The sequence below is a fragment of the Xenopus laevis genome, chromosome 7L (assembly GCF_017654675.1).
Source record: "Xenopus laevis strain J_2021 chromosome 7L, Xenopus_laevis_v10.1, whole genome shotgun sequence".
Classification (NCBI taxonomy): Eukaryota; Metazoa; Chordata; class Amphibia; order Anura; family Pipidae; genus Xenopus; species Xenopus laevis.
The window spans coordinates 85,402,725-85,428,547 of record NC_054383.1 but is presented as its reverse complement, the minus strand read 5'-3'; the positions used below and the strand labels follow the sequence as shown (position 1 = coordinate 85,428,547).

The 25,823-nt window shown below is 36.4% G+C and overlaps 1 protein-coding gene across 2 annotated transcripts in view; it reads right to left on the bottom strand.

The window, feature by feature from the left end:
• Positions 1-25,823, bottom strand: part of c11orf53.L (chromosome 11 open reading frame 53 L homeolog) — a 46,400-nt gene that overhangs the window by 7,943 nt on the left and 12,634 nt on the right. For both annotated transcript variants that reach the window (XM_018225902.2, XM_041569282.1), the window contains exon 2: positions 12,421-12,530. In XM_018225902.2, the coding sequence (XP_018081391.1) occupies positions 12,421-12,530 (110 nt within the window). The remainder of the gene's footprint in view (positions 1-12,420; positions 12,531-25,823) is intronic.

The following is a 25,823-nucleotide window of genomic DNA, read 5'->3' as shown; positions in this document are numbered from 1 at the left end:
AAAGAGGTCATAAGAAGAAAGCCATGTGTTTATCCTACATACTGTACACTTGGGCAGTCACTGCAGTTTCAGGTACAATCTGTCAAAGAATGCCAATGATTGCATATAAAAGCATTAATAATTAGAAACATCCTTACATACAGATGTCAATATGCAAAAATAAATTTTCTTAGCGCATCTCTATTGCAATGTTGTAAATGCTTTGTTGTGTGTCCTACAAGCATATCATCGAATGACACCCACAGATGTTTAGTATCCAACATACAACATGTCAAGGCATTCTATTCTATTTAAGTTAAAAGGCTGTATTTATATACATAAATGTATTATCAAGGCTGAGGTGGAAAGATTGGCTGTCCATGGGACAACATTGCAGAGGAATGAGACATAATGTGTCATCACCCAGATTAATGGGGACTAAAGAGAGTCTGAAACAAATAGAAGTACAGTATTATTCAGGGAAGGAGCTAGATGGATCTACAACCATATGACTATTTATTCTATGGCTGTAAATGAAGAGTTGAAATCATCATGCTATTTGGAAAAAGTTTTTTAGCTGATTTTGTTAAGTCTTATTCATCTATTGTGTCTGTCATCAGCATTCTACAAAAGACAAGCATCAACTTAATTCCTTGTCTGTGTCCTTCAGCAAAGAGGTTTGCACTGTGGTTGTGATATATATTATGGTCTTACCTTGTCAATAGTGTCAATTGATGGTTAATTCTATGAAAAGATGATTTAGGTTCTTTTGTGTTATTTTGAGACTGTTGCATGGCAATCACTTTAGCTCTTCTGGAAGATCACTATATTTCTTCTAATGAATTATTTATTTGATGGGTTATTAACATTATACATTGTATTGCTTGTAACCTCATCTATGCATGGGGCAAATTTACTAACCTCCGAAAATTTGCCAGAGACGGCTTCGCTCACATTGCAACACTTCACCAGGCGTAGATTCGCCAGGACAACGCTAATTCACTAAAATCCGAAGTTGCACTGAACACTGGCAAAGTAGCGCTAGCGTTACTGCGGCAAGTAAAGCGAAGTTGCGATAGTGTTGCCTCATTTGCATAAGGCTGGAAGTTAAAGTTCAATAGACTTATATGTTGCAGCCAATACATTACACTTCACAAGCCCGGGAAAGTTTAATAAAATAAAGTTGTTATATTGCCCTACGCATAATCCCAGTGTATAGTTTATGTGCCATATATTAGGAAATGTCAGGGGGAAGCGGGTTACCCCAAAAAAATTTTAACACTATTTTTCAGCCTATCACCCTGAAAAAGGAAAAGACGCTAGCGTTTTTTGGAACTTAGATACATTTTTAAAACATTTTTTAGGAAGTCTACTCTATTGCATTGTCGAGGTAGTAACTTCGAGGTAGTAACTTCGCCAGGCATTAGGGAGCGAAGTACAGCTAGAGTCTATCTCTTTCACTAGCAAAGTTATGCCAGTGACCGTTTGTAAATTGGCGAAGTAACGAAATTACGTCACGCTAGCGAATTTTCACTAGCGTTAGTCACTTTGCCCTTTAGTAAATCTGCCCCATGGAGAGTTGCCCACTTGACTTGCAGGCTTTAGATCTGGAGATGTTACAAACAAACTGATGATTTGGCAGGAGGGGATGGATGAAAGGGTATTTATGTTTATGCTCACATGGCCTTGCAAAGCATAGGCCAATTTTAAACATCCCTTAGGGTCAGTCCACACAGGGCGTTTTGGGGAGATTTGGTCGCCTGGCAACTAATCACCTCGTTTTCGCGGCGACCAATCTCCCCAAATGCCTTCCCTGAATATGCGCCAGCTAAAATGAAAAAAACGCCGGCGATAATCACATGCGGCGATTCGTTTTCCGAAGTCGTCCGAAGTTTCCTCGTGAGGCAACTTCAGGTGACTTTGGAAAATGAACCGCCGCGTGTGATTAGCGCTGGCGTTTTTTCATTTCAGCCAGCGCATATTCAGGGAAGGCGTTTGGGGAGATTGGTCGCCGCAAAAACGAGGTGATTAGTCGCCAGGCGACCAAATCTCCCCAAAACGCCCTGTGTGGACTTACCCTTAATGGGCATGTTAACCAGCACTTAAAATTTGGCCGTGGGGTGAGTTTACTTCTTTAGGGGGGTACCTGCACGTGACCTGCAATGCATGCAAAACATCACTTGTGTGTTTTTGCGTGTCATAGATGACCCATGATTTTTTCCCAACATGGGTGACCGCCAATTCCACGTAGGTGGCTGGAGAAATAATTTTGTTACACCACTGTCAATAACCCTAGGGTTATCTCACTATCCAGGTCGCAATTAGTGTTGCTGACACTATGGGGTATATTTATTAACATTGGAGACAAATATCACCAGTTTCCATAGCAATCAGATCTTTGCTTTTGTTTTCTAACTTGTAGGTGACTAAATCTAAATGCTGATTGGTTGCTATCGGCAACATCACCAACATTAATAAATATAACCTTTTGACTTTCAAAAAGAACTGTTGAAATAAAGCCTGGTATTAGCAGTCTAAAACTGTAAATATCCTGGAAACCACCATAATGTAAAAAAGTAGATTTATTTATTAGCTATCCATATGAAATGAAAAGATATCAGATATATATATATATAACATACAGTATAAGCATTACATGTCATTTTTCTCACAGAAAACTCATTTTTTTAATGCTAATATAGGGATCTGATGAAATAGCCACCCTAATTAATATTGGCAGGCAAATCTTCAGTGTTATAGACACCTAAATGGATCCTAATGAGGGACCTGTTTCAATGTTCTGCCTTAAACTAAGCACCTGGTTGTTCTCACAGTGTACAGTAGATGGCACTGTGCTATAGTATAAAGGTCTAGGTAACCATGTGCTCTGCGTCCATTGCTTTAGCCCTTACCAAGCAGGCAGGAAGGGAATGGGCAGTGGAGGGCCAGTAAAGGATAAGTTATACTCCATAATAGGTCACTCTAGGAGTGGTTATTTAGCTGAGCAGCCTAAGGCTCCAACAAGAAGAGTCAGAGGGATAAAGATCCTGGGTACTAATTGCCCAGAAGTAGGGATTAAGTGCATAGACTTAGGGATGTAGAGATTCCCCTGGGTTCCTCTTAGGGAAAAGGCTGAAAGCTGGGTGTACCTTCAATTGCTGCTTTACTGCTGATATACAAGTTCCCTTGCCTGCAGGGACTAAACTGATCATCGGTGCTTGTGAGTATATGCTATCCTCTGTACATATGTTCTTGATGATTCCTATGTACCCCTTTGTGGATTATTCTGTTGAATAAATTAAGTTCTCTGGTTAAGCATAAAGAACCACTGGCGGCCAATTATTGTGCATAGCATTTAGTTACAGTTCCACTAGATCCTGCCTCAATACTGTTGCGAGGGCTTACACCTGAGAGAAAGGTCTCATCCGGAGCACAAATATATATATGAAAGTAAGCTCATAGTATAGACGGTGGCACTCAGTTACTAAAGCGCTACACTAATATTATTATTGCATTACATGAAAACTCCATATTATCGAAGCATTAAATCAACATAATATTCTTGTGATATATGTACAGTATGTGATTTTTGAGCCATTTAACTTTTGTTTTCTGAAGATTTCTAGTTTCAAGACAGTAGCAGGGCTTGATTTGCACATATATCATAACTATATGTATAAAAATATCACTGCTCTTCACCTGGAAAAGTAAAGAAAATCTGGTTTAAAAATATGTGCTCAGCTCAAAAATGTGCCTGTTTTCCACGATGTTTTCCACACACAGAGGAGATGACAAACAATATGATTTTTGCATTTGGCAAATAGCGAGTTCCTGTTACATACTACAGACAAATTTGGAGGTTAAAATTTGAATGAAATTTGCCCATCAGAGGCTTCCTTTTGCTAATATTAAAGCCGAGCAGCTGCCCAGAAAATAAAACCCTAAATGGAAATAGGTCCATCAAAAGCAACGTGTTTACCATTCGACGAACTGATTCAAGTACCGATGAAAGACGAAGCAAAAGGCTTTCTGTAAGAATGCAACAGTCGTTTGTACAAAGACAAAATTGAATTGTCCTATACAATATCAAATCCCTGTCACACAGCTTTGAAATCAATGCTCTGTTGAAATACTATGTGAACCTTTTAAAAGGGACAATCATATGGAATTCCTGTAAACCCTGGTATGGAAAGCAGAGTGTTTTTGTGTTCCAAAGCGTGCTGGCTCAAAACCTGTCCCTATAAAAAAAAAGAGATACAAAATCTAGTATATTGTGAAGTGGGGGGGAGCTACATTACTCGAAAGGTAACTGTTGCTAAAATGGAAATGTAATTTTCATCTCCTGGAAATAAGAAACTTTATAACTTAAAGGGGTTGTTCACCTTTAAATGAACTTTTAGTATGATGCAGAAAGGGATATTCTGAGACAATTTGCTATTGGGTTTCATCTTTTATTTTTTGTGGCTTTTGAGTTATTTAGCTTTTTATTCAGCAGCTCTCCAGTTTGCATTTTTAGCTATCTGGTTGCTAGGATCCAAATAATCCTAGCAACCATGCACTGGTTTAAACGAGAGACTGGAATATGAAAAGGAGAGGGCCTGAATAGAAAGATGAGTAATGAAAAGGGTCAGAGCATTTGTTGTTTAAATGGGGTCAGAGACCCCCATTTGAAAGCTGGAGAGAGTCAGAAGAAGTAGGTAATTAATTCAAAAACTATAAAAAAATAAACAACGAAGACCAATTTAAAAGTTGCTTAGAATTGGCCATTGTATAACATACTAAAAGATAACTTAAGATGAACCACCTCTTTAAAGTCTGTTTAGAGTTAGCTGTAATACACTTTCTTGGCAAATGGTGCCAGATCTAGGGTTGCCACCTGGCCAGTATTTTACCGGGCAGGCCACTAAAAATGATGGTTTTTTACCAATGTTATTAATAGGGAAAAAAGATAAATATATAGGACGGCTGGTATTTTTTCCAGAAAAGGTGGCAACCCTAGCCAAATCACATTCCCTGAATTTTTATTTTTTTACACAATAATACAATGTATTATGTGATTGTCTAGTGGGATAATGTATCTCTGCATAAACGTGTTTACACAGTCCTGGAACATTCACACATGGGTATGTATTTTAACATTCATCAATAAAGGAGCATGCTTAAGACACGATTCATAAAAATTAATTTGCAGTCCTTTAAAATGAGTTGTTATTGGAATCAGCATTGATATAGTAAGTGATTAAATGAGTGGGAGAGAGAGGGGGGGCAGACTATACAAAAGGTTAATCCATTGTAGTCATTAAAGGGATACTGTCACGGGAAAAGTTTTTTTTCCCAAAATGCATCAGTTAATAGTGCAGCTCCAGCAGACTTCTGCACTGATTCCATTTTTCAAAAGAGCAAACTGATTTTTAATTTTAAAATCTGACATGGGGCTAGACATGTTGTCAGTTTCCCAGGTGCCATCAGTCATGTGACTTGTGGTAGTGATGTGCAGGTCCAGATTTTCTGCACCCCCACCCGACCCTAACCCGCACCAGGGCCGACCCGGCTTGGCTCCTGGGGTGGAGCAGGCACAAATCTATAAATCGAGGAGTCTAAATTTTCATGAAAAAAAAAAAACTAGAATTTTTCGAGAGATTTATTATGCCCCGATGCTGCAAAAAGCACAAATCCGAAAAACCAGCATCTCAAACCTGTCGAGGTCCTGTATAAGTCAGTGGCAGATGTCCATATCCCAATTTGAAGATATAGTGGTCTGCACTGGGGTTAGCCCGATAATCTGAAAAATTCTGGGTTTTTGGGCGAAAAACCAAGAGAAAAAAATTCGTAGAATTCGATTTTTTGCTCAATTTTATCGTGTTTTTCCCCGACCTGCCTTTATTGAGTTATTTTAATGATAAATAAGGTAAAATCGTGGATGGGAGTTTGGTTGAGCTTTCTTTATTAAAAAAAAATAGATAAAATTTTATTTTACATGGTAAAGTGAATTATTTGCTGTGTAAACTGTGTAATTTAGAAATAAAAACGACACCATAAAAATCATGACAGAATCCCTTTAAAGGGAATGGTAAACTATAAGCTTTGTCTGCCACAGTGAAATCTGCGCTACCATGAACGACAAATCTCCCAAAAAGATCTTCCTAATTAATAATGCAGTGCCATTGTATTTGGTTTTTATATGTTGGTAAATTTCATGTGCATCATCATGTCAAAAACAGTTTTTATCTTACAGAAGTTACACTTGACATGATTTTATGAGGGTAGACAGGGTTTAACATGATCATTTATTATCCACATGCTCTGAATCACCGCCTTTCACTAGGATTTGCTAGGAAGGGCTTTGCTGCATTGAATAAAGTCTCTTTTAAGTGTTGCTATTTCATAATGTGACCCACAGTGCCTAAGTGCTTTCTTTCAACAGCCTCCATACATGCATAATAGATATTTCAATCACGTAAAACACTGCACACAAGTATTTGCCATTGCAGACGAATTCAAGTTTTTCTTCTGGCTGCACACAATGTAAACTTCAAGGAATGCATAAGCCAAGGCTAATTACAATATCTCTAACCTTGTTGATACTGATATGACATTTGAAAAGATAATGGGAAAAAGACCCCTCAGACAACACTGTATTTGGTGTTTGAAATTGTGTATTATTTAAAGTACTTCCAGTAATCCACGTATTTTTCTTTTATTTCTGGGTTTTTGTGTCTGTGTAAATATACTTAGTGACATCTATATGCTTTACTTTCACCAATGCCTCTGCTACCCTGCAGCAAAGGAGGATTAACCATTGCATTTGTGAAGTTCTTACATGCAAGGACCTTACTGGCAAGTAATTTCTGCACATATTGAATTGTTAAAGCACTAGACAAAAGGCCCCATTTACAAACACCGTGCAGGGTGCAAAGTGCACTTTTTCGCCATTTTTTGTGCAATACAAATTTACAAAATTCCAGTGTCTTCATGGGTACATGTTATTTTGTATTTGGCGCAATTGCTAAGTATCATTCAATTTTTATAATAATAGCAGTAGTAAGCAATTTGGGGTAAATCAGTTGCAGATTTTGACCCCTATAGGGTTTCCTTGAGCATGATTCTTAGGCTGGGCAAGTGCACTGGTACCCCCTGCAAGTACTTATAAGTGCACACAGTGTGCATGGGAATAGGTGCCTTTTAGGAATGATGTCAAGGAATACTCAATTTTGTATTATTTTTTTGTGGTTTTATTTATAAATGAATAGTGATGGGCGAATTTGCGCCGTTTCGCTTCGCGAAAAATTTGCGAAATTCGCGAAACGGCGAAAAATTCGCAAAACAGCGTTTTTTTGCGCCGGCGCCCGTTTTGGACGCCGGCGTCCATTTTTCGAATTTTTACCGCGAATTTTCGCGGGCGTTTCGCGAATTTATTTGCTCAGCGCGAATCGCGCAAATTCGCCGCGAATTCACGCCTGGGGAATAAATTCGCCCATCACTATAAATGAACCCTCTAGTATTTTTTTTCCTAAGTCATTTTGACTGGCTTAAGTAGCCAAGTGCATTACTACTAGAGTTTTCCTATCCTTCCATCCAATAATTTATTTTCAGGACACTTTTTTGTTTCTTTGCATATTATTCTTTCAACCTATAAATGTTAAAGCTTTAAGCATTGGGTTATGGATACTACTTGAGTATGTGGACGCTTATTGAACAGAATAAACAACTGATTTACATAAAGCTAGTGCTCATTTTGCTACTGACTTTATAGAGTACCAGTGTATAATCCAGTAGCATCAGTCAAGACCTGTCTGTGTTTTATGACTGTCAGCAAATGTTGGATTAGAATAGTTTCATGCAGCAACCACTTTAGAAGTAATATGCATAACATATTGGGTCCAACTCAATAAACTGCTTTTTTTTTTGGGTCAGGCTTTTTGATGCCAAAAATCAGGAAAAGCTGCAAAAAAAAGTACACATTTTCTGGGATTTATTATGAGACAAAACTATGACAATTGCAAATACTAAAACCTGTCTAAATAATGTAGAAGTAAATGGCAGACGTCCCTTTTACAACTGGAAGATCTGTCTTTGATTCATGGTTTTAGAGATTTTCAGGTGTTTTTGATGCTGGATTTTGTGCAATACAAAAAAGTTGTAGTTATTGTCAAAAAAGTTGTGGTTTTCACAACTTGTTCCATTTGTGCTTTTTCATTTTGGATCTGTTGATAAATGACTGACTGTTGTGGAAATTAGTTTATTTGTGGTTTCAAAAACCACTAAAACAGACTATTATTGTTCCTTTATAATTAACCAGTATGTAATGCAGGAGTGCCCATACTTTACTAATGTAGGCTCTACTTTTAGTGATGTTGTTATTGTCCCATTATGATTTAAATCCAAAAAAGCATTGTTATTATTCTGTTTCAGGGAAAATATTATTTCAATATTAATAAGATAAACCACATTCTAATTGTAAGTGCACACCAGATACTTTACTATTTATAGACTATATGGATTATTATTTTTAATTTATGACGTATACAATAGGAGGGCATCACAGCACCTGTTCCCATAAAAAGGAGTAATACCCAGTAAGTAGGCTGAACTGTTTATCCTCTAGTGTCTTCTAATTATTCAGTCTATGGTAGATAAGCAAAACTGACCCTTCAGGTTACATAGAGTTGTAGTTCGAAGCCTTGTTTTGATGCCTTGAAGCATTTAAAAGATTATCTGTTGGATCATCAGGGTGTTGAACATCTTCAGTTGTAAAGCATGCAAATTCAATTGGGAGTCTGAATATCTTTTGTGATCTGATTTCAAGTGCTTTGGTGGACTGTCCAGAATCCCAAAGATTTACACCTGATGAGGGCTAAATGAATACAATTGATCACATTCTATAAAGTAGTAATTGTTTCAGACACTAAAAAAGCTATGTATAGAGAGGTGAAGGCTTCACTTTACATGTATAGGGAGGTAAATACAGGACAGGCAGTCAACTACTTGCCATGATCTCTGTACTACATGTTCACAGACAAGGTTACACTGAAATGTTACCTGGTCTATAGATGGATATATAAAGCTGGTTTAAAGCAGAATTATAATAGTACTGGCGGGCTTGTATTTATTATCATATGCTTACAATATATACAATATATATATATATATATATATATATATATATATATATATATATATATATATATATATTTATGGGAGCTGAAATGTTGCTATAAATCACTTTATTTTCTTCACGAACAAAGTCCTTGGAGTGCGGTTCTTTGATATTTGTAAGTAAACTGGTGTTTGACCAGCACCCAGGCAGATGATGTTAAAGCATTGTGAGTGCACCAGGTTGGACTAAGTATATATATATATATATATATATATATATATACAATAATGCAGATGATACCCGCACTCCTTCACAATATGTCGTTTTTCAGGTGCTTGGTCAAAATAGTATATAAATAATTGTAAAGAGGACCAGCACTCCGTTTCCAAAACTCAAAAATTTATTTTAGTTTCACAGTGTTTCCATGCTGAGACACTGTGATGAGACTAAAATAAATTTTTGAGTTTTGGAAACGGAGTGCTGGTCCTCTTTACAATTATTTATATATATATATATATATATATATATATATATATATATATATATATATATATATATATATATATATATATATATATATATATATATATAAAAGAAAACCGTGGTCTCACACACTCCAGTGAAATCATTTGATTTAAATTTTATTCACCGAATTTTATTATATAAAAGCATTAACGTTTCGGCTCATGGTCAATGCATCACCATGGTGCTTTTATCTTTACAACCACTTCACAGCACCCAGAAGTGAAAGACATTGGTATAGCGTATGCAGACTGAAAGGTTAAGGTGTATATATATATATATATATATATATATATATATATATATATATATATATATATATATATATATATATATATTTAGACAATTAAAACAACAAAATGAAATGCCGCTCATCATTTTTATTGGGTGCACATGGGTCAGGCTTGATATAGATACTACTACAGAAATTAACCCCAACACTCCAATATATAGCCCCCTGGGAAAACCTATTTTGTACAACTGCACTGTAACTCTAGTAAAAAAAGACACTTTTAGTTCCAAAGTTTGTACAAAGCATGCATACGCTGACTCGCTCAATCAAGGCAGTGTCCAAGAGTCAGTCCTAACTAAGTGAAAAAAAAGAAAGTGTTATCTTTGGAAAGACCATACCTTTTCTCTTTATTCAGCATGATCTCTTCCAAAGACACCATTAAGTGGGGGTTGGGAGAGCAGGCATTGAGAGGAGAGCCAACTACCCATAATTAGAGTTGACACCCGGCCTAGCCGGTAAAACACCTGCCAAGGCTGGGGCCGGTATTACAAATTTACCGGCAATGCAGTTGCCGGTAATTTGTAATACCCTTTAAAAAAAGCCCCTGGCCTGCCCCCAATTCGCACAGAACTTACATTTTTTCCAGCGCTGTGGACATCTCTGCGAATTTGCTCCGCCCCTTTTGCGGCACATCACGTAGCTCCGCCCCCTTCCCCATCACAGACCGCCCCTTTTTTGTGCCCGCCCCCCACTGGCCGGTAATCTTTTTGAGTAAAGGTGGCAACCCTACCGATAATATAAAATTAAAACAATAAAATGAAATGCCGCTCAGTGTCGTTTTTACTAGAGTTACAGTTCAGTTGTGCAAAATAGGTTTTCCCAGGGGGCTATATATTGGAGTGCTGCGGTTAATTTCTGTAGTAGTATGTATATTAAGCCTGACCCATGTGCACCCAATAAAAATGATGAGCGGCATTTCATTTTGTTGTTATATTTTTATATTATGGGAAGGTGACTCTCCTCTTAATGCCTGCTCTCCCAACCCCCACTTAATGGTGTCTTTGGAAGAGAGCATGCAAAATAAAGAGAAAAGCAGGTATGGTCTTTCTCCCCCCCCAAAGATAACACTTTATCGTTTTTCACTTAGTACTGACGCTTGGACACTGACTTGACGGGCGCGCCAGCTTATGCATGTTTTGTACAAACTTTGTAACTATAAGTGTCTTTTTTACTTGATGTTACAGTTCAGTTGTAGGTTTTCCCATTCGGCTATATACTGGAGTGCTGGGGTTAATTTTTGTAGTAATATATATATATATATATATATATATATATATATATATATATATATATATATATATATATATATATATATATATATATATATATATATATATATATATATATATATATATATATATATATATATATATATACACAGTATTGTAGGGATGCACCGAATCCAGGTTTGTTATTAGACCAGGATTTGGGTTTTTTCAGCAGGTATGTTCCCTGCACTATGGGCTACATGGGCAGATATTGATGATTGTAGCCGTGATCCCTATCCGTGGGTAAACACTGTTTCCTTCTAGTGTCATGCAATAAACACAAACGTGTTTTACCCTTTTGGGTTTTTGATTCACCTTTTCACCTGTTTATGTCATATCTATCACGTAAGGTGCAGCTAGCATAGCACAGGTATGGGACCTGTTATCCAGAATGCTCGGGACCTGGGGTTTTCCGGATAATGGATCTTTCCCGTAATTTGGGTCTTCGTGCCTAGAAAACCCAATAGGCTGCTTTTACTTCCAATAGGGATTAATTATATCTTAGTTGGGATCAAGTACAAGCTACGGTTTTATAATTACAGAGAAAAAGGAAATCCTTTTTAAAAATTTGGATTATTTGGATAAAATGGAGTCTATGGGAGACAGCCATTCCGTAATTTGAAGCTTTCTGGATATCGGGTTTCCGTATAAGGGATCCTATACCTGTACTGTAAATATATTGTTGGTGATTCTGATTAGCGCTTCACAATCGGTAATACATTTACTCACCAGCACTCTGGATTAGCACTGTATGTAACTGTTTACACTCAATGAGGATGTCACTTCTAATTTTGTCGCCAATCTCTTTGTTAAATAGGGTTGTTCTAGTGTGCCCTTTTCACTTCCTGAAGACGGCTCTAGTATAATAGCTGAAACGTCGTAATAAAGACTACTTTTGTTTTTCAATAAAGTCCTGTGAGTGCGGTTTACTTTTGTACTGCTTTATATTGATAAAATCCTCTTCCAGCACCCAGGCATTTGCTGAATTTTGTGCAGCAGCTTGGACTGAATGAATATATATATATATATATATATTTTTTTTTTTATATATATATATGTTTTCCCTTGGAAGTATGACATTTATCAACAAGTTGCATCTTGCCTCCTGCGCATTTGTTAACTGACTATTATTGTTCTCGAAGCAGGTTTATAGTACGTAGAGTATATAGAGTTGAAAACCCCTTATCATCACTTTTACTACTTTTGTTCTTTTATATGTTAACATTATACCATTAAACAACAGACATAAGTATGGTACTTACATTCAACCTTGAACTCGTTGTCTGTCTAGATCTTTTTTCTGCAAGAAGGTCTTTGACTGTGTGTTTTACTCGGACTCCCTGGTAAATTCTTTTATTGAAGTCACTTGGAACTATGAAGAGACAACTGGTTTTAGTATTCAGCACTGAATATTCACTAGACACTGTATCATTGTTTAAAAAAACAACCTCTTTTGAATAGGCCAGCAACTGGACACAATCAAGGTAGTTTGTTTAGAATTCATAGTTGAAAAAAAATGTTGGATAAAATGATGGTCTTTGCGTGGAAAACATTCGATGAAGAAGAAAAAAGTGAAAACAATAATTAAGCATTAAGTAAGAATCACAAAGCTTGTGTAATAAATCCAGTAATGACAGATCTATACTTAACAATCAATGCGATTAATTCGTGCTTCACCAAAATAATTGGAGGATCAAACATTTCCCGGGCAAGATAGCAAACAGTAACATCATACAGTGAATTCCCATGCAACTCAGAAGATCGGATAATTATGGAATTCGAATATTTTCCATGCAATAAATATGCTGATACCATAATTAATGCTTACAAAACCACATCATTATTTAAGCTTTACTTGCTTCAGGAAAACGTTTTGGTTTAGCGCTGGCTTGTTGTTTGCATATTTGGACTCAAAATAAAATGGAAATGTTTCTGCTCAGGCAAACAACTATAGTTTTTATTAAAGGGGATTTAAACACTGTTGCACTGCACTGTTCATCCATGCTTTACTCAGTTTTTTCTGTACTACAAATCGCAGCATATTTTAACAAATTGTCAAAGTTTATGCATGCTGGGAGCCTTAGTCCAGCAATATCAAGGTTTTGTTTTTAAAGGGGATCTAAAACATTGCTGCACTACTCAACTACACTTAGGGGCCGATTCACTAACTTCGAGTGAAGGATTCGAAGGTAAAAAACGTAGAATTTTTAGAAGTTTTTTTTTGGGTTACTTCGACCATCGAATGGGCTACTTCAACCTTCGACTACGACTATGACTTCGAATCGAACTATTCGAAGTAAAAATCATTTGACTATTCGACCATTCGAAGGTCCCCATAGGCTTGGCTAACTTTTTTTGATCGAAGGATATTCCTTCGATCGTTGGATTAAAATCCTTCGAATCGTTCGATTTGAAGGATTTTATCGTTCGATCAAAGGAATTATCCTTCGATCGTTCGATCGAACTATCTGCGCTAAATCCTTCGACTTCGATATTCGAAGTCTAAGGATTTTAATTCCTAGTCGAATATCGAGGATTAATTAACCCTCGATATTCGACCCATAGTGAATCGCCCCCTTAGCTCCAGCTACATTAGGGTTGTATTTGAAAAGCAATATTGCTCTATATACTTTTTTCCTAGCTCGCCGAGACCGTGGCTTTATTATTATGCGAAATAATCATCTAATGAGAGTCCCATCATGTAATTGTAATTGGAAGCTTTGAGCACAGTTTTCCTAGCACTGAACAAGTATGTCCCCTATCACCATGTTTGTTCACAGTGCAATGAAATGAATGAAACACAAATAATATAATAAGCATGATAACCTCTGTATGTAAGATAACAGCAAGATACCTGGAATAGTCCTGGTAGTAAGCATTTTAAATGGTGAATTATCCTGCATTTATAATTAAGTTTATAGCCAGTAGAGTTCTTGTTGGTGATTTTTTTCATGTGTGTAACTGAGTAGGGCGTGCAGTGGGACAACCTTATCATTAGGTATATATATTCCTTTAAAAACATTAGGAATGCACTAGTGCAATTTATATAAATGTATGACAAAATCACTGTTCCCAAGGCTCTCATGAAAAAGATCAAGTACCTAGTCATGAAATGATAAAATTACATATACAGGTAATTTTGTTGTCATAGAACACAATTTGTCAGCACCCCCCCACATTTTGCTATTGAGAGCACAAAATTATTTATAGTCTTTATTGTACATCTATAGACCAGATAACATTTTAGTGTAACCTTGCCTGTGAACATGTAGTACATAGATCATGGCTTGTGGTTGACCAATGTTCTAACTGCCCTGTATTTACCTCCCTATACATAGCATTGTAGTGTGTTATCAGTTGTATTCGTTTAGCCAGGATTCTGGACAGTCCACCAAATCAATTGAAAAGCAGACCACAAAAGATATAAAAGATGCAGAATAACTCACTTCAAAAATTTATTAGTGCAAAATCATCACAGCAAATAATATCAAAACATGTGATTCTTAATATAAATACATTGCATCATAGTGTCCTCCATCAGTCTGCATACCTCATGACAGTCACTCCCTCCTGACGCATTTTGCGCCATTGGGCACTTCATCAGAGGAGGTGATTTTGCACTAATAAATGTTTGGAGTGAGTTACTCTGTATCTTGTATATTGATTGTTAAAAATAAATCACACTCGTTACTACAAAGCAGAAGGCTTTGCATGGAGAATCGCTATATCTATCGTAAGGTTAAATATTTATGGTAACCTAGTTTTATTTCTCTTCATATTATTTTTCCAACTACTGTTTTATTCCTCTCTTCTTTCCTTTGATCCATTACTATATCATTAACTTTTTGTATTAGACTAATTATTTTATACTCTGTTATCTTTGGAAATGTCAGATGTGTGTATTTGTACTTTCATTCTAAAGAATGAGAGCATGCTTCTTTAAAGGAGCACGTAAATAAAGCAGGTGGCTGGTGACAGGTGCATACTGGAGCTATGTCATGCTCCTGTTTGCAAGCTTCCTTTCAAAAGAAGGACATCATAAATCTACATGTATGTGTGCCATAAAAGATAGAGAAGAATGCTTCCTTGTACGGTCAGGCCAAGAAAAACAAATACAGACAATGAAACTCATAATAGTCTGCCTTAGGTAGGACTAATTTGTGTTTGCGCATCCTCCTTTATATATGCAGTGTATACAGTAGCATTTCTGTCATGTCAAAAACAAAGAGATAACGTTAAAAAAATGGTCATAAGGTGGTCTTCTAGCTGGTCTTAAACAATTTAAGAGTGAATGAGTAGCAGGCTCAATCCGTTTATGCCTCATTTATTCAACTGTTTCCTAATTAAGTTTAGAGTAAGGAAGGGAGAAACAGAGATAATAACCCTTTTCATTTAATAAATTTGAATCAAAGTAATATGAAGAATTTTACTGCTAAGAAATAAAATAGCTCACACCAAGGAAAAGTCTTTAGTACTTTAGCACAGTGTTATTTTACAGCATTCTGTAAACAAGATATGGGCAGAGAACATTCAATCCTATGTTATCCTATGAAAAACAGAAAAGGCTTTAGGATCCTCAGTTATCATTCATTAGAATTTAAGTTACAGGCACTGTATGGGACCTGTTAACCAGAATGCCTGGGACCTCAGATTTTCCAGATAAGGGATCTTTCCATAATTTGGATCTCCATACCTTAACTCTACTAAAAAAAATCATTGAAATATTAATTATACCCAATAGGATTTTTTTTGCCTCCAAAAAAGCTTAATTATATCTTATTTTGGATCAAGTACAAGGTACTGTTTTATTATTACAGAAAGGAAATTATTTTTAAAATCTGAATTATTTGATTAAAAGGGAGTCTATATGATATGTTCTTCCCATAATTCTGGAAAGTGGGTTTTCTGGATAGCTTACCCCATACCTGTATTTGTTTTTATAAGATACCCTGAAAATAAAGGAATGAATAACAAAAATTGAGGTTATGTATGCTAACTCTTGCCAGATAATTAGTCAGCATTTCCCATCATTGAATAAAAAAGCCAGAGAACATGAAAACATGGGACTCTAAATATGCAGTGTCAATGCAAAGTTGAAAAGTTCTATTTGGCATTCTTAACTAGACTTTCAATGTAACTGAGAATGTGTGCCTATTTCTACCTGTGCATGGTGTGTCATTAAGCCACTTCCATTTCATAAATGTTGCATTTCATGGACTGGATGAATTTCATTTATGCAAGAAATAAGTCAGAATCAGCAAACTGGAGGAGGATAAAGGGTTAAGTTTGACCAGCTTTAGCAACCTATATCAAACAAGTGACCGATAAGTATACCTGCAGCATCGTTTGCACCATTCATTACATTTACCCTGTAGGCACAAGAATCACACAAGTGTTAGTTCACATAGGACTTATCCAAAGATCTCTGTGTAGCACTAGCATGCTGATGGGCCAACAGTTTATTAGTCTCACTGTGATAAAGAGATGTCTGTCTGGTACAACCCACTTGACTGGATGTTATAGCACCCTGAAGGGCATGAAATCTCCCTCGGGGTGCTGGATTACTTTGTTTGAAATGCAATTGGAGGTACAAGTTCTGAAACCTAAAACAAATATGTTGAGTTTAAAGTAAAGTATCACTCGCTTACTTTTAAGCTGCTCACAAGCCTTTAGACCAAGTCCTAGCTTGTCTGTGGACTCATTTCCAAAGCTTATTATTATGTGATGACAATATACCCTACTGACGGGATCAAGGCAAAGCTTTAAAAAAAGTGACCATAAAGGGAAGTTATTGATGAAGAGACATCTTCTAATATTTATTGTAGCTAAAGTTTGCATTGGAGTGGGTGTGTGAGTGCTTTAAAAAGTCTTTTCTGGTGCCAAAGAACACATTGTCTCATTGTTCTGCCTTAGACATGTCTGTATATTATAAAACTGTGAAATCATGATAAAGTAGGGCTGTAGCCTGTTGGGGAACCCTCTCCTCAATAGAGAAAATGTCACATTCACAGTCTTTAAAGGAACAGTCTTGAGTGCTTGTTAATATCAGAAGAATCTGCTTTTTACCAAGAAAACTAGATATAAGAAAATAAATGATATCAGTTTCTCTCTGTGGGATGGTTATTTGGACCTACAGGTATGGGATCTGTTATTTAGAATGCTCAGGATCTAGGGGTTTTCTGTAATTTGGATCCCCATACCTTCAGTCTATTAAAAAAGAATTTAAGCTTTAAATAACTTTATCTTAGCTGAGATACCGAGTTACTGTTTTATTATCATGAATAATAAGGAAATCATTTTGAAAAATATGAATTATTTGTTTAAAATGAAGTCTATAGGGAGATATCTTTCCAGTAGTTTGGGTTTTTCTGGATAACAGGTTTCCGGATAACTGATCCCATACCTGCACTAATAAGAGAAATCAACTTTAAACCATTTTAATATGAAGTTGCAGGAAAAAGCAATGAACACCAAAGGGCAGATTTATCAAAGGTCGAGGTGAATTTTTGAATGAAAAAAAATCTAATTTCCAGCTATTTTTTGTGTACTTTGAAAAAAAATTAAAAATTCAAATCTAAATTTATCATGTACTGTCTCTTTAAAAATTCGACTTCGACCATTCGCCATCTAAAACCTGCCGAATTGGTGTTTTAGCCTATGGGGGACCTCCTAGAACCCATTTGGAGTCAATTGGTGGACTTTGAAAAATCAAAGTTTTTTTGGGGAAAAACTTTGAATCGAATTCGATCTAATGCACTATTCCTTCGATTTGTACCTATTTGATCGAAAATGGACCTGTTCGATCAAAAAAAAGTTCAACTTAATTTTGGTTGGTCTTTTTCAATTTGAAATTCGACCTTTGATAAATATGCCCCCAAGAGGTCTACATTACTATGGCGTTCATGATGTACACTGCCGTTTAAAAGGAGTTGGGAATAGAACTAGTTGTCATACCAGACACATAGGGGCAGATTTACTAAGGGTCGAATATCGAGGGTTAATTAACCCTCGATATTCAACTAGGAACTAAAATCGTTCGACTTCGAATATAGAAGGTCGAACGATTTAGCGCTAATCCTACGATCGAACAATCGAAGGATTATTCGTTCGATCGAACAATTAAATCCTTCGAATCGAACGATTCGAAGGATTTTAATACAACGATCGAAGGAATATCCTTCGATCAAAAAAACGCTGGCAAGCCTATGGGGACCTTACCCATAGGCTAACATTGACTTCGGTAGCTTTTAGCTGCCGAAGTAGGGGGTCGAAGTTTTTCTTAAAGAGACAGTACTTCGATTATCGAATGGTCGAATAGTCGAACGATTTTTAGTTCGAATCGTTCCATTCGAAGTCGAAGTAGTAGTCGAAGGTCGAAGTAGTCCATTCGATGGTCGAAGTAGCCAAAAAAACACTTCGAAATTCAAAGTTTTTTTAATTCGAATCCTTCACTCGAGCTTTGTAAATCTGCCCCATAATGAAGATTTGTACTGATGCTTATGAAGACCACTGACAAATGTAATCATTATGTAAAAGATCTGTTTCTGGACTGAGACTTAAATAATGAAGTATGGGTCACAAATAACTACAGTTGGAACAAGTCCAGTTACATCATCTGCAAACATGTCAATGAGACACATATGGAGGTAGCACAAAAATAACATGCTGAAACCATATGGTATGGCTAGCAGATCATGCACAGGTATTTAATTTAAATTAAACTGTTTTTCAATCAGTTCAGCTCTGCTCATTGGATTTGCAAGGTGCCTATTATTTTTCAGCTAACCTTTTCATATGGACAATGCCAAAACAGTATAATGTCAATAACTTTCTGCTGTTAACTGTACGATTTAGGCAAATAGGGGGCAAGGTTTACAACCTATTACGGTAATATGCGGGGTGAACTGTAATGTTCAAGTGTAGTGTGAATTAGTAGTAATCTGTATGAAAGCCAAAGCAAAGCAACTCTACACAATCCCTGCCAACTTTCCATGGTGCTGAAAAATGTAATAATTCTTTTCAGTTTCACCACTGTATCCATTTATCTCAACCTCACTTTAGCACATCAAGGGAAATTTGTAGCTTGGGTTATTTGCCCTTTTTTAAAAAAAATTATATGAATTACTCTGTGAGAAGGAGTGTACAACTGCATTCACAATGACAGGGCTAATTTTTGTGATAAGGGAAAAAGAAAGTTTTTTTTAAATAAAAAATAAAATATGGCATATGGTCATCCTTATACTCTTTGGATAGTAAAGGTTTGTGGGACAGAACTATCCATTTAGCCCTAAGCATCACTTCCAACTTTAAATTCCTGCAGGTTGTTTTTCTTCTGGTTGACCTTTCCATTATGCTTTATTTAAATGCTATCCTCAGAGGTTCTTGTATCTATGCTTCTCTGTACTTGAGCCAAAATGCTATCTGCATTTACCACTTTACTTTGAAGGAGGTGTTACTTGATGAATCTCTGTGTATATCACCTTGTTGGATACAATGGCGTTCACATCCCCACTTACATCTGCAAAATACCAACACAAACATGCGCAGACTGATGAATTGGCCTCAAGTGGTGCAACGTCTTTGGGCTTCCACTATTAAGGTGAAAGTCTGGTAAAAATGCTGTAGTGTGGGTAAATCTGGAAATTTAAACCTGTTTTTCCAATATTGAACTTGTGCCAAATTGTTTTTCCATTATCATAGAAATGACCGGTAACTGGTAAACTGTTTATTGCTGTATCTGTTTTCCAGATATAAATCCATTTAGGCAAACTATAAGAAAATATAGTTTTTTTCAGATAAAGTATTTTCAGTTTGAGAAGGGCTGTAAGAAGCCTGTGATGCACTCTGAGTGTCGACATTTATTGCCAGATTATTGCATGAGCCAAAAATGTGTGCCCCTTAGTTGCATATGTCCCTTTTCTTGATCCAGAATTAGACATGCACCTGTCAGTATTCACACTGTTAGTAAAGCTAAACATCCAGAACTTTTCACTGCTTTATTTGGCTGTAGGCAGCTTTATCATTGATTTATTATGTACAATAAATACTATAATAAATAAATAAATAAATAGCATATTACAGATTTAGGGGCCCATTTACTTAGCTCGAGTGAAGGAATAGAATAAAAAAAACTTCGAATTTCGAATGTTTTTTTTAGCTACTTCGACCCATGGAATTGGCTACTTTCGACTTTGACTACGACTTCAACTTCGAATCGAACGATTCAAACTAAAAATCATTCGAATTTTCGACCATTCGATAGTCGAAGTACTGTCTCTTACTGTCCCCCTAGTTCACCACCTAAAACCGACCGAAAGTACAATGTTAGCCTATGGGAAAGTCCCCATAGGCTTTCTAATGTTTTTTTGGTCGAAGAAAAATCGTTAGATCGATGGATTAAAATCCTTCGAATTGAACGATTCGAAAGATTGAATGAATATCGCTAAATCCTTCGATTTCGATATTCGAAGTCGAAGGATTTAACTTCGATAGTCGAATATCGAGGGTTAATTAACCCTTGATATTCGACCCTATGTAAATCTTCCCCTAAATGAGTATATTTTAAAAAAATATGTCTATTCCAAATATTAGTGTATTTGTTTCACATTTTTACAGCTGACCATATGCAAAGCATCTCTCTGTTTTGAATCAAGCCAAAGACACCCTTTCAGACAAAACATAGCATAACTAAAAGTAAATATTTTTACAAACTGTAGACAAAAGATTTTTGAAAGTTACTATCAGTCATGGCTTCCCACACAATAAATGACAATTTAGAAAACCCTGGCAGCATATTTATATATTTAACCTGTTTCTATCAATATTTCCCTCACTGGTTGATTGGAATAAAAGAAAGGCATAATAATTGTGCCAATTGTCTTTGGACTTGATGTTGTATACATTTACACAAGCCATTAATTTGTAACACTCTCACTGAGAAAGCAACTCACACCTGTATTTGTCAGGGCTGAATGGAAATTATAGGAACATAAAGAATTCATCTCTACCAAAATACATGTATAGTGTATGTAAACAAAACCAGAATCCAGCCATTAATGGTAACATAACCCCCATAAGGGTCTTTAAAAATAACTTCTTTATATAACATCAACAAGCAAAATAATGTTGTACATCATTGTTGTAGTCAGTGAATGGTCCAGAACTGTGTTATCACTGGCATGTTTAGCTTCTTGTATTCATTCGCAATTTTACCTTCATTGTGACTTCATATACATTCTCTATGTGCTAACAAAAACATTCTTGATGTTTTCAGTGACTCCCTTTAAAACAGAATGTGGTCACTTCAATATATAGGCAAATAGGGTGTGTGCTCCGGTGCAGTCCAGTTTATAGTCCAGGTTGTTGCCTTGATTGCACATCTGTAACCAAAAGGTACTTAATTGAACCTAAACCTTGACCCAGCCATATTGTAGCTTTGTGCCCAATGAATTACAGCCATTACTTGATGTGAGCACATGCATCAAGCCATGCGTCAGGAACTGCAAAGAGCACATGCAACTTTAACAGCTAAAATAGTTCCAGTGGATTGTGAGTTGCTTAGAGGATAAATTGCTTGTAATAAAAATAATGGACACAGTTTTGAGAGCAGATCCTAACCATAAACATATGTGCTACTGCCTGACCATCTCATTAATAGTATGACCATGAGTCCATGTGTTGGACATCTTGAATTTTCTGGCAATTATGTATGCCTCAGTAGCACCTGAATGCCTAAAACATGAACACATATACAAGGCCAGCAGGCAAGCTAGCTTTAGCCATTGCACAAATACAGTTTGGCCATGAATGTGGTTGGATTGCTTTGTTTCTGACCAATGATCAATCAGACTGAGTTTCTTTACAAAACAAGATAAAGTATGACTGAGATTACTGTAATTTAAAATCCCATCTACTGTATTGTGCATTTTTATGGTGTAAAGGTCAAACAGAGAGTCGTTTTTTTACAGTATGTTGTACTCTGTGTCATGGATGAGTAGTAGTGCTCTTTTATAGTAATTTACTGTATGTAATGAAGAGTTGTAATGCTCAAATGCCATTTCCTGCTGAAGTGTATGGGGATTATAATATTGAGAGTAACAAATGCTGCACTACTTAATGTTTGTTATTCTCAAACTCTTCGCGAAACTCACGTGTTCTTCTTTTTTTGTTATAAAGGATACAAAGTATGGAGCTTTAATTCTGTACAATGCACAGGGTACACACCGTTGCATGCTTCCTGAATATAATGAATCCTTGCTTATGAATGAGTCTCTGCAAGATACATGTTGTGTAGTGGCTGTGTCTGATGTGATATTGGTCCCTCTAAGAATCAGGCCACGACCATGAGTGATCAATGAGACAGTTATTTGGAGCAAATCTCTTTATAATGCTTGTACAACACTTACATCAATCACATTCTAATGTTCAATCTCACATGTCAATATATTTTGTGTACTGGATTATTGGTCACATTCTAAAGCTATGAAGACAAACCTTCAGAAACATCTTGATGTTTTAAAATATTAACATCTCTACACATATCCTAAATAAGCCTTTTTTTAACAATTGTCATTACTAATCATTCTTAATCATTACCCTTTCAATGGATCCCACTAATTCACCGGGTAAATTATTTAATCATCTCCAATTGTTTGCACATGACTGTTAACTCTTCATCTTTGCAAATTGAATGCGCTAAGCTCATTTTCAATGTTGTTTTTAAGACCCAGATCTGAAAGTGTTATTACTAGATTTGGCCATGGCAAACAGGACTATAAAAACTCTTCACTCCTTGGCTTCTTGCCATACATCATGGAGTATTTGAACAGACAAAGAAGATGTTCATAGAAACCTTAATACTTAAAAGTTGGTTGTCCAAAGTCCCTGGGGTCCCCGTTGTTCTCTGACTAATAAAACTTGTTCTCCCCCTAATGCAACAGACAGCAAATTCTTTTAGTAAATGGGAGTGCTAACAAAGCCCAGGGAGACAAGTACACAGCAAAAAGATAATATAGTGTAGTATATTGTATACTTATATGCCCCAATCTGACCCAGTTTGTATAACCACAAGGTGCTGTGTTATCAGTAAGATCAAGCTGTATAGTTCATAGCCACAACTACTTAAAACACCACGTGCATTATTTTTCTGGTGGGTACTTACAAACGTTTCATATTGTTCAATGCACATCTATTAGCCCTTGTAATAATTCACCTAAACATCGCTGAAGCCTCTGAGGAAGTCGAAACGTGTCAGGTACCAGCAATGTGATGTCAATCAGAAGCCCCCCGAAGGGAACATGCGGTAAAGCGGGACAATGCTGGTTGTAGTCTGCTTGTCAACTTCGGAGCTTCAGTAAAGATTTGGGCAGACTATTTCTGGGGAGACTTGTTATGCCATTGAAAGCAGCGCACTTGTGAGTGTGTTTTTTTTTTAAATGTTTAAAGTTATAAAGCGGTTTTATACTATTCCATATGTTTTAACTATAGCAGGAATCAACATCTGGTAAACCAACTTGGGCTAATTGATGCACTTTAAACAATACTAAACATTTGTAAGTACCCATTAGCGAAAAAAAAAGATCAATAGCAACAGTTTCCGCCAAAGTCAGCAGAAAAAACTAGAAGTGGCGATAACACAGTTATGCCAAATTGACCATTTTTTACATTCACTTAATTCTATATAGCAATGAATTAAATTCGGTAAAATTGCGCATTACTTTTCAGGGGTAAAGACATCTTTGCTTTATAATTTATCACAATGAAATGAATCTGGCCCAATGTATGATGTGTGATCTTTTCTAAACTACATTTGATGTTTCTCACAGTGACCTTAAAGTAAGTGCCGATTTTTAAATTCAATTTAAATTCTCATTATTGAATTTTTTTTTTTTATTCCAGGATAGGTACAACCCTACTTAACATTACAAAAGTTAATACAAATGAAAAGGGATTGTTCTGCAAAAGGAATACATGATTGGATTATTCTGTTAACATTCAAGAGCAAGACAACAGGAAAAAACAACTTGAAAGCATTGAATTATGGTTCATTTATATAGCATTTATACTATACTTCCGAACCTTTCACTTTACCCATACAAAACAGGCGGAGATTACACTCCCCACTCGTTAGACATGAAATCTCTGGAGATTGTTAGTTAACAATACATTGGCTATGACCCTTAAGTGAAAATATTTAAATGCTGGAGAACATTTTGCTTAAGAAGAAAAGGACTCATTCTATGGTTATTTACTTAAATGATCCTCCTGTTTTTCATCGTCTGAGGCTGCGCCTCAGGACAACAGTTTTGAACGTGATTCTTTTCTATTTCTAAAGCTGCAGCACCTGCACAGTTGACTACATTTTTTCTATGGCTTCGGCATTCAAATGATATGGTGATGGTTCTTTGCTTAAACTAAACACACGGTACGCCATACTTCCAGGCTAAATGAATAGCAATGTTTAAATGAACATGTAGCCACAGACTGACTTTTCTTTGAATGATTTGTGATTGCTGCGCACTTATGTTCTGCAGGTTTAAAAGGAATAACACACCCCTTGTTATATGATATTCTTTTACACTGGATGCTGAATGTAATCCATACAGTATATATTCTGAGTACTAGGTGCATAATTGCTTATAACTGGTAATAGTGGTATGATCATATTTTGGAGTGTTTCCACCTAAATTCACAATGAGCAAAAGCTGATAAAGTATATGGTCTAGTCTCTTCCACCCCATACTGCATAGAAAGAGCAGTGTGTAGTATTAAAGGGGATGGGGGACCAAAATACCAGCATGTATCTGTTTCTCTTACAAATGCAAAACCGGGCTCCTACATGTCTCCTACCTCTGATGTTTTCTTTGCTCTTCTTTAGGGCGGAGAAACATCTAATATATCTATGTGCCACCTGTCATTCACATGAATGGAAACCACCTGGCAATGCTTGGGACAGGTGGTTTTCAGCCGGAAAATACACATTTGTGGGTGGGTTGGCAATTTTATTCATGAGACTAAAGTGGGTATCTAATGTTTCCAGCTGAAACAAGCTGGCTGGAACACTCCTGCTTCTATGACTTCCATATAAGTTTGAGCTATGCCAGTGTGAAAGGACAAGGCTGGTCTGTACCCAGCACCAGATTTTTACCCTGACACTTGGTGCAGATGGCAGCATTTTCTGGGGAAGAAGTGCTTGTTAAATTAGAGCTAAGAAATGCTATCTTGAGCCCCAGGGATTTGTAAATGATCCCTATCTTCCAGAGATCTTTATCAACACCTTGACAGGAATGGAATATGGCATCTGCTTGTCAGTGTGCACATGGAGCATTAACAAGCTCAAGTAATGCGCACTGACACATTCCAATGCTGTTAATATACCCAGATACCAAGTGGATGCCGAATCAGAGTTTTATCCTCCAGCGGAAGAAATGCAATGTGTGCCATAAGCCTAATCGTCTAAACACAATTCACATAAAGCAGTTTTTGTATTTATTCTATATTTTTTTTAGCTTGTGAAGGTATCAGAGAAAAAGCACAATTATGACTTGCAAAGTGCTGTTCATAAAATCAGTCTCACCTAAGCAACATAAAGGAATAGTGAATTAGTTAAAAAACAAATGTATATGTATGTATAAATTCTCCTAATCACTCGCTCAATGGATGTAGG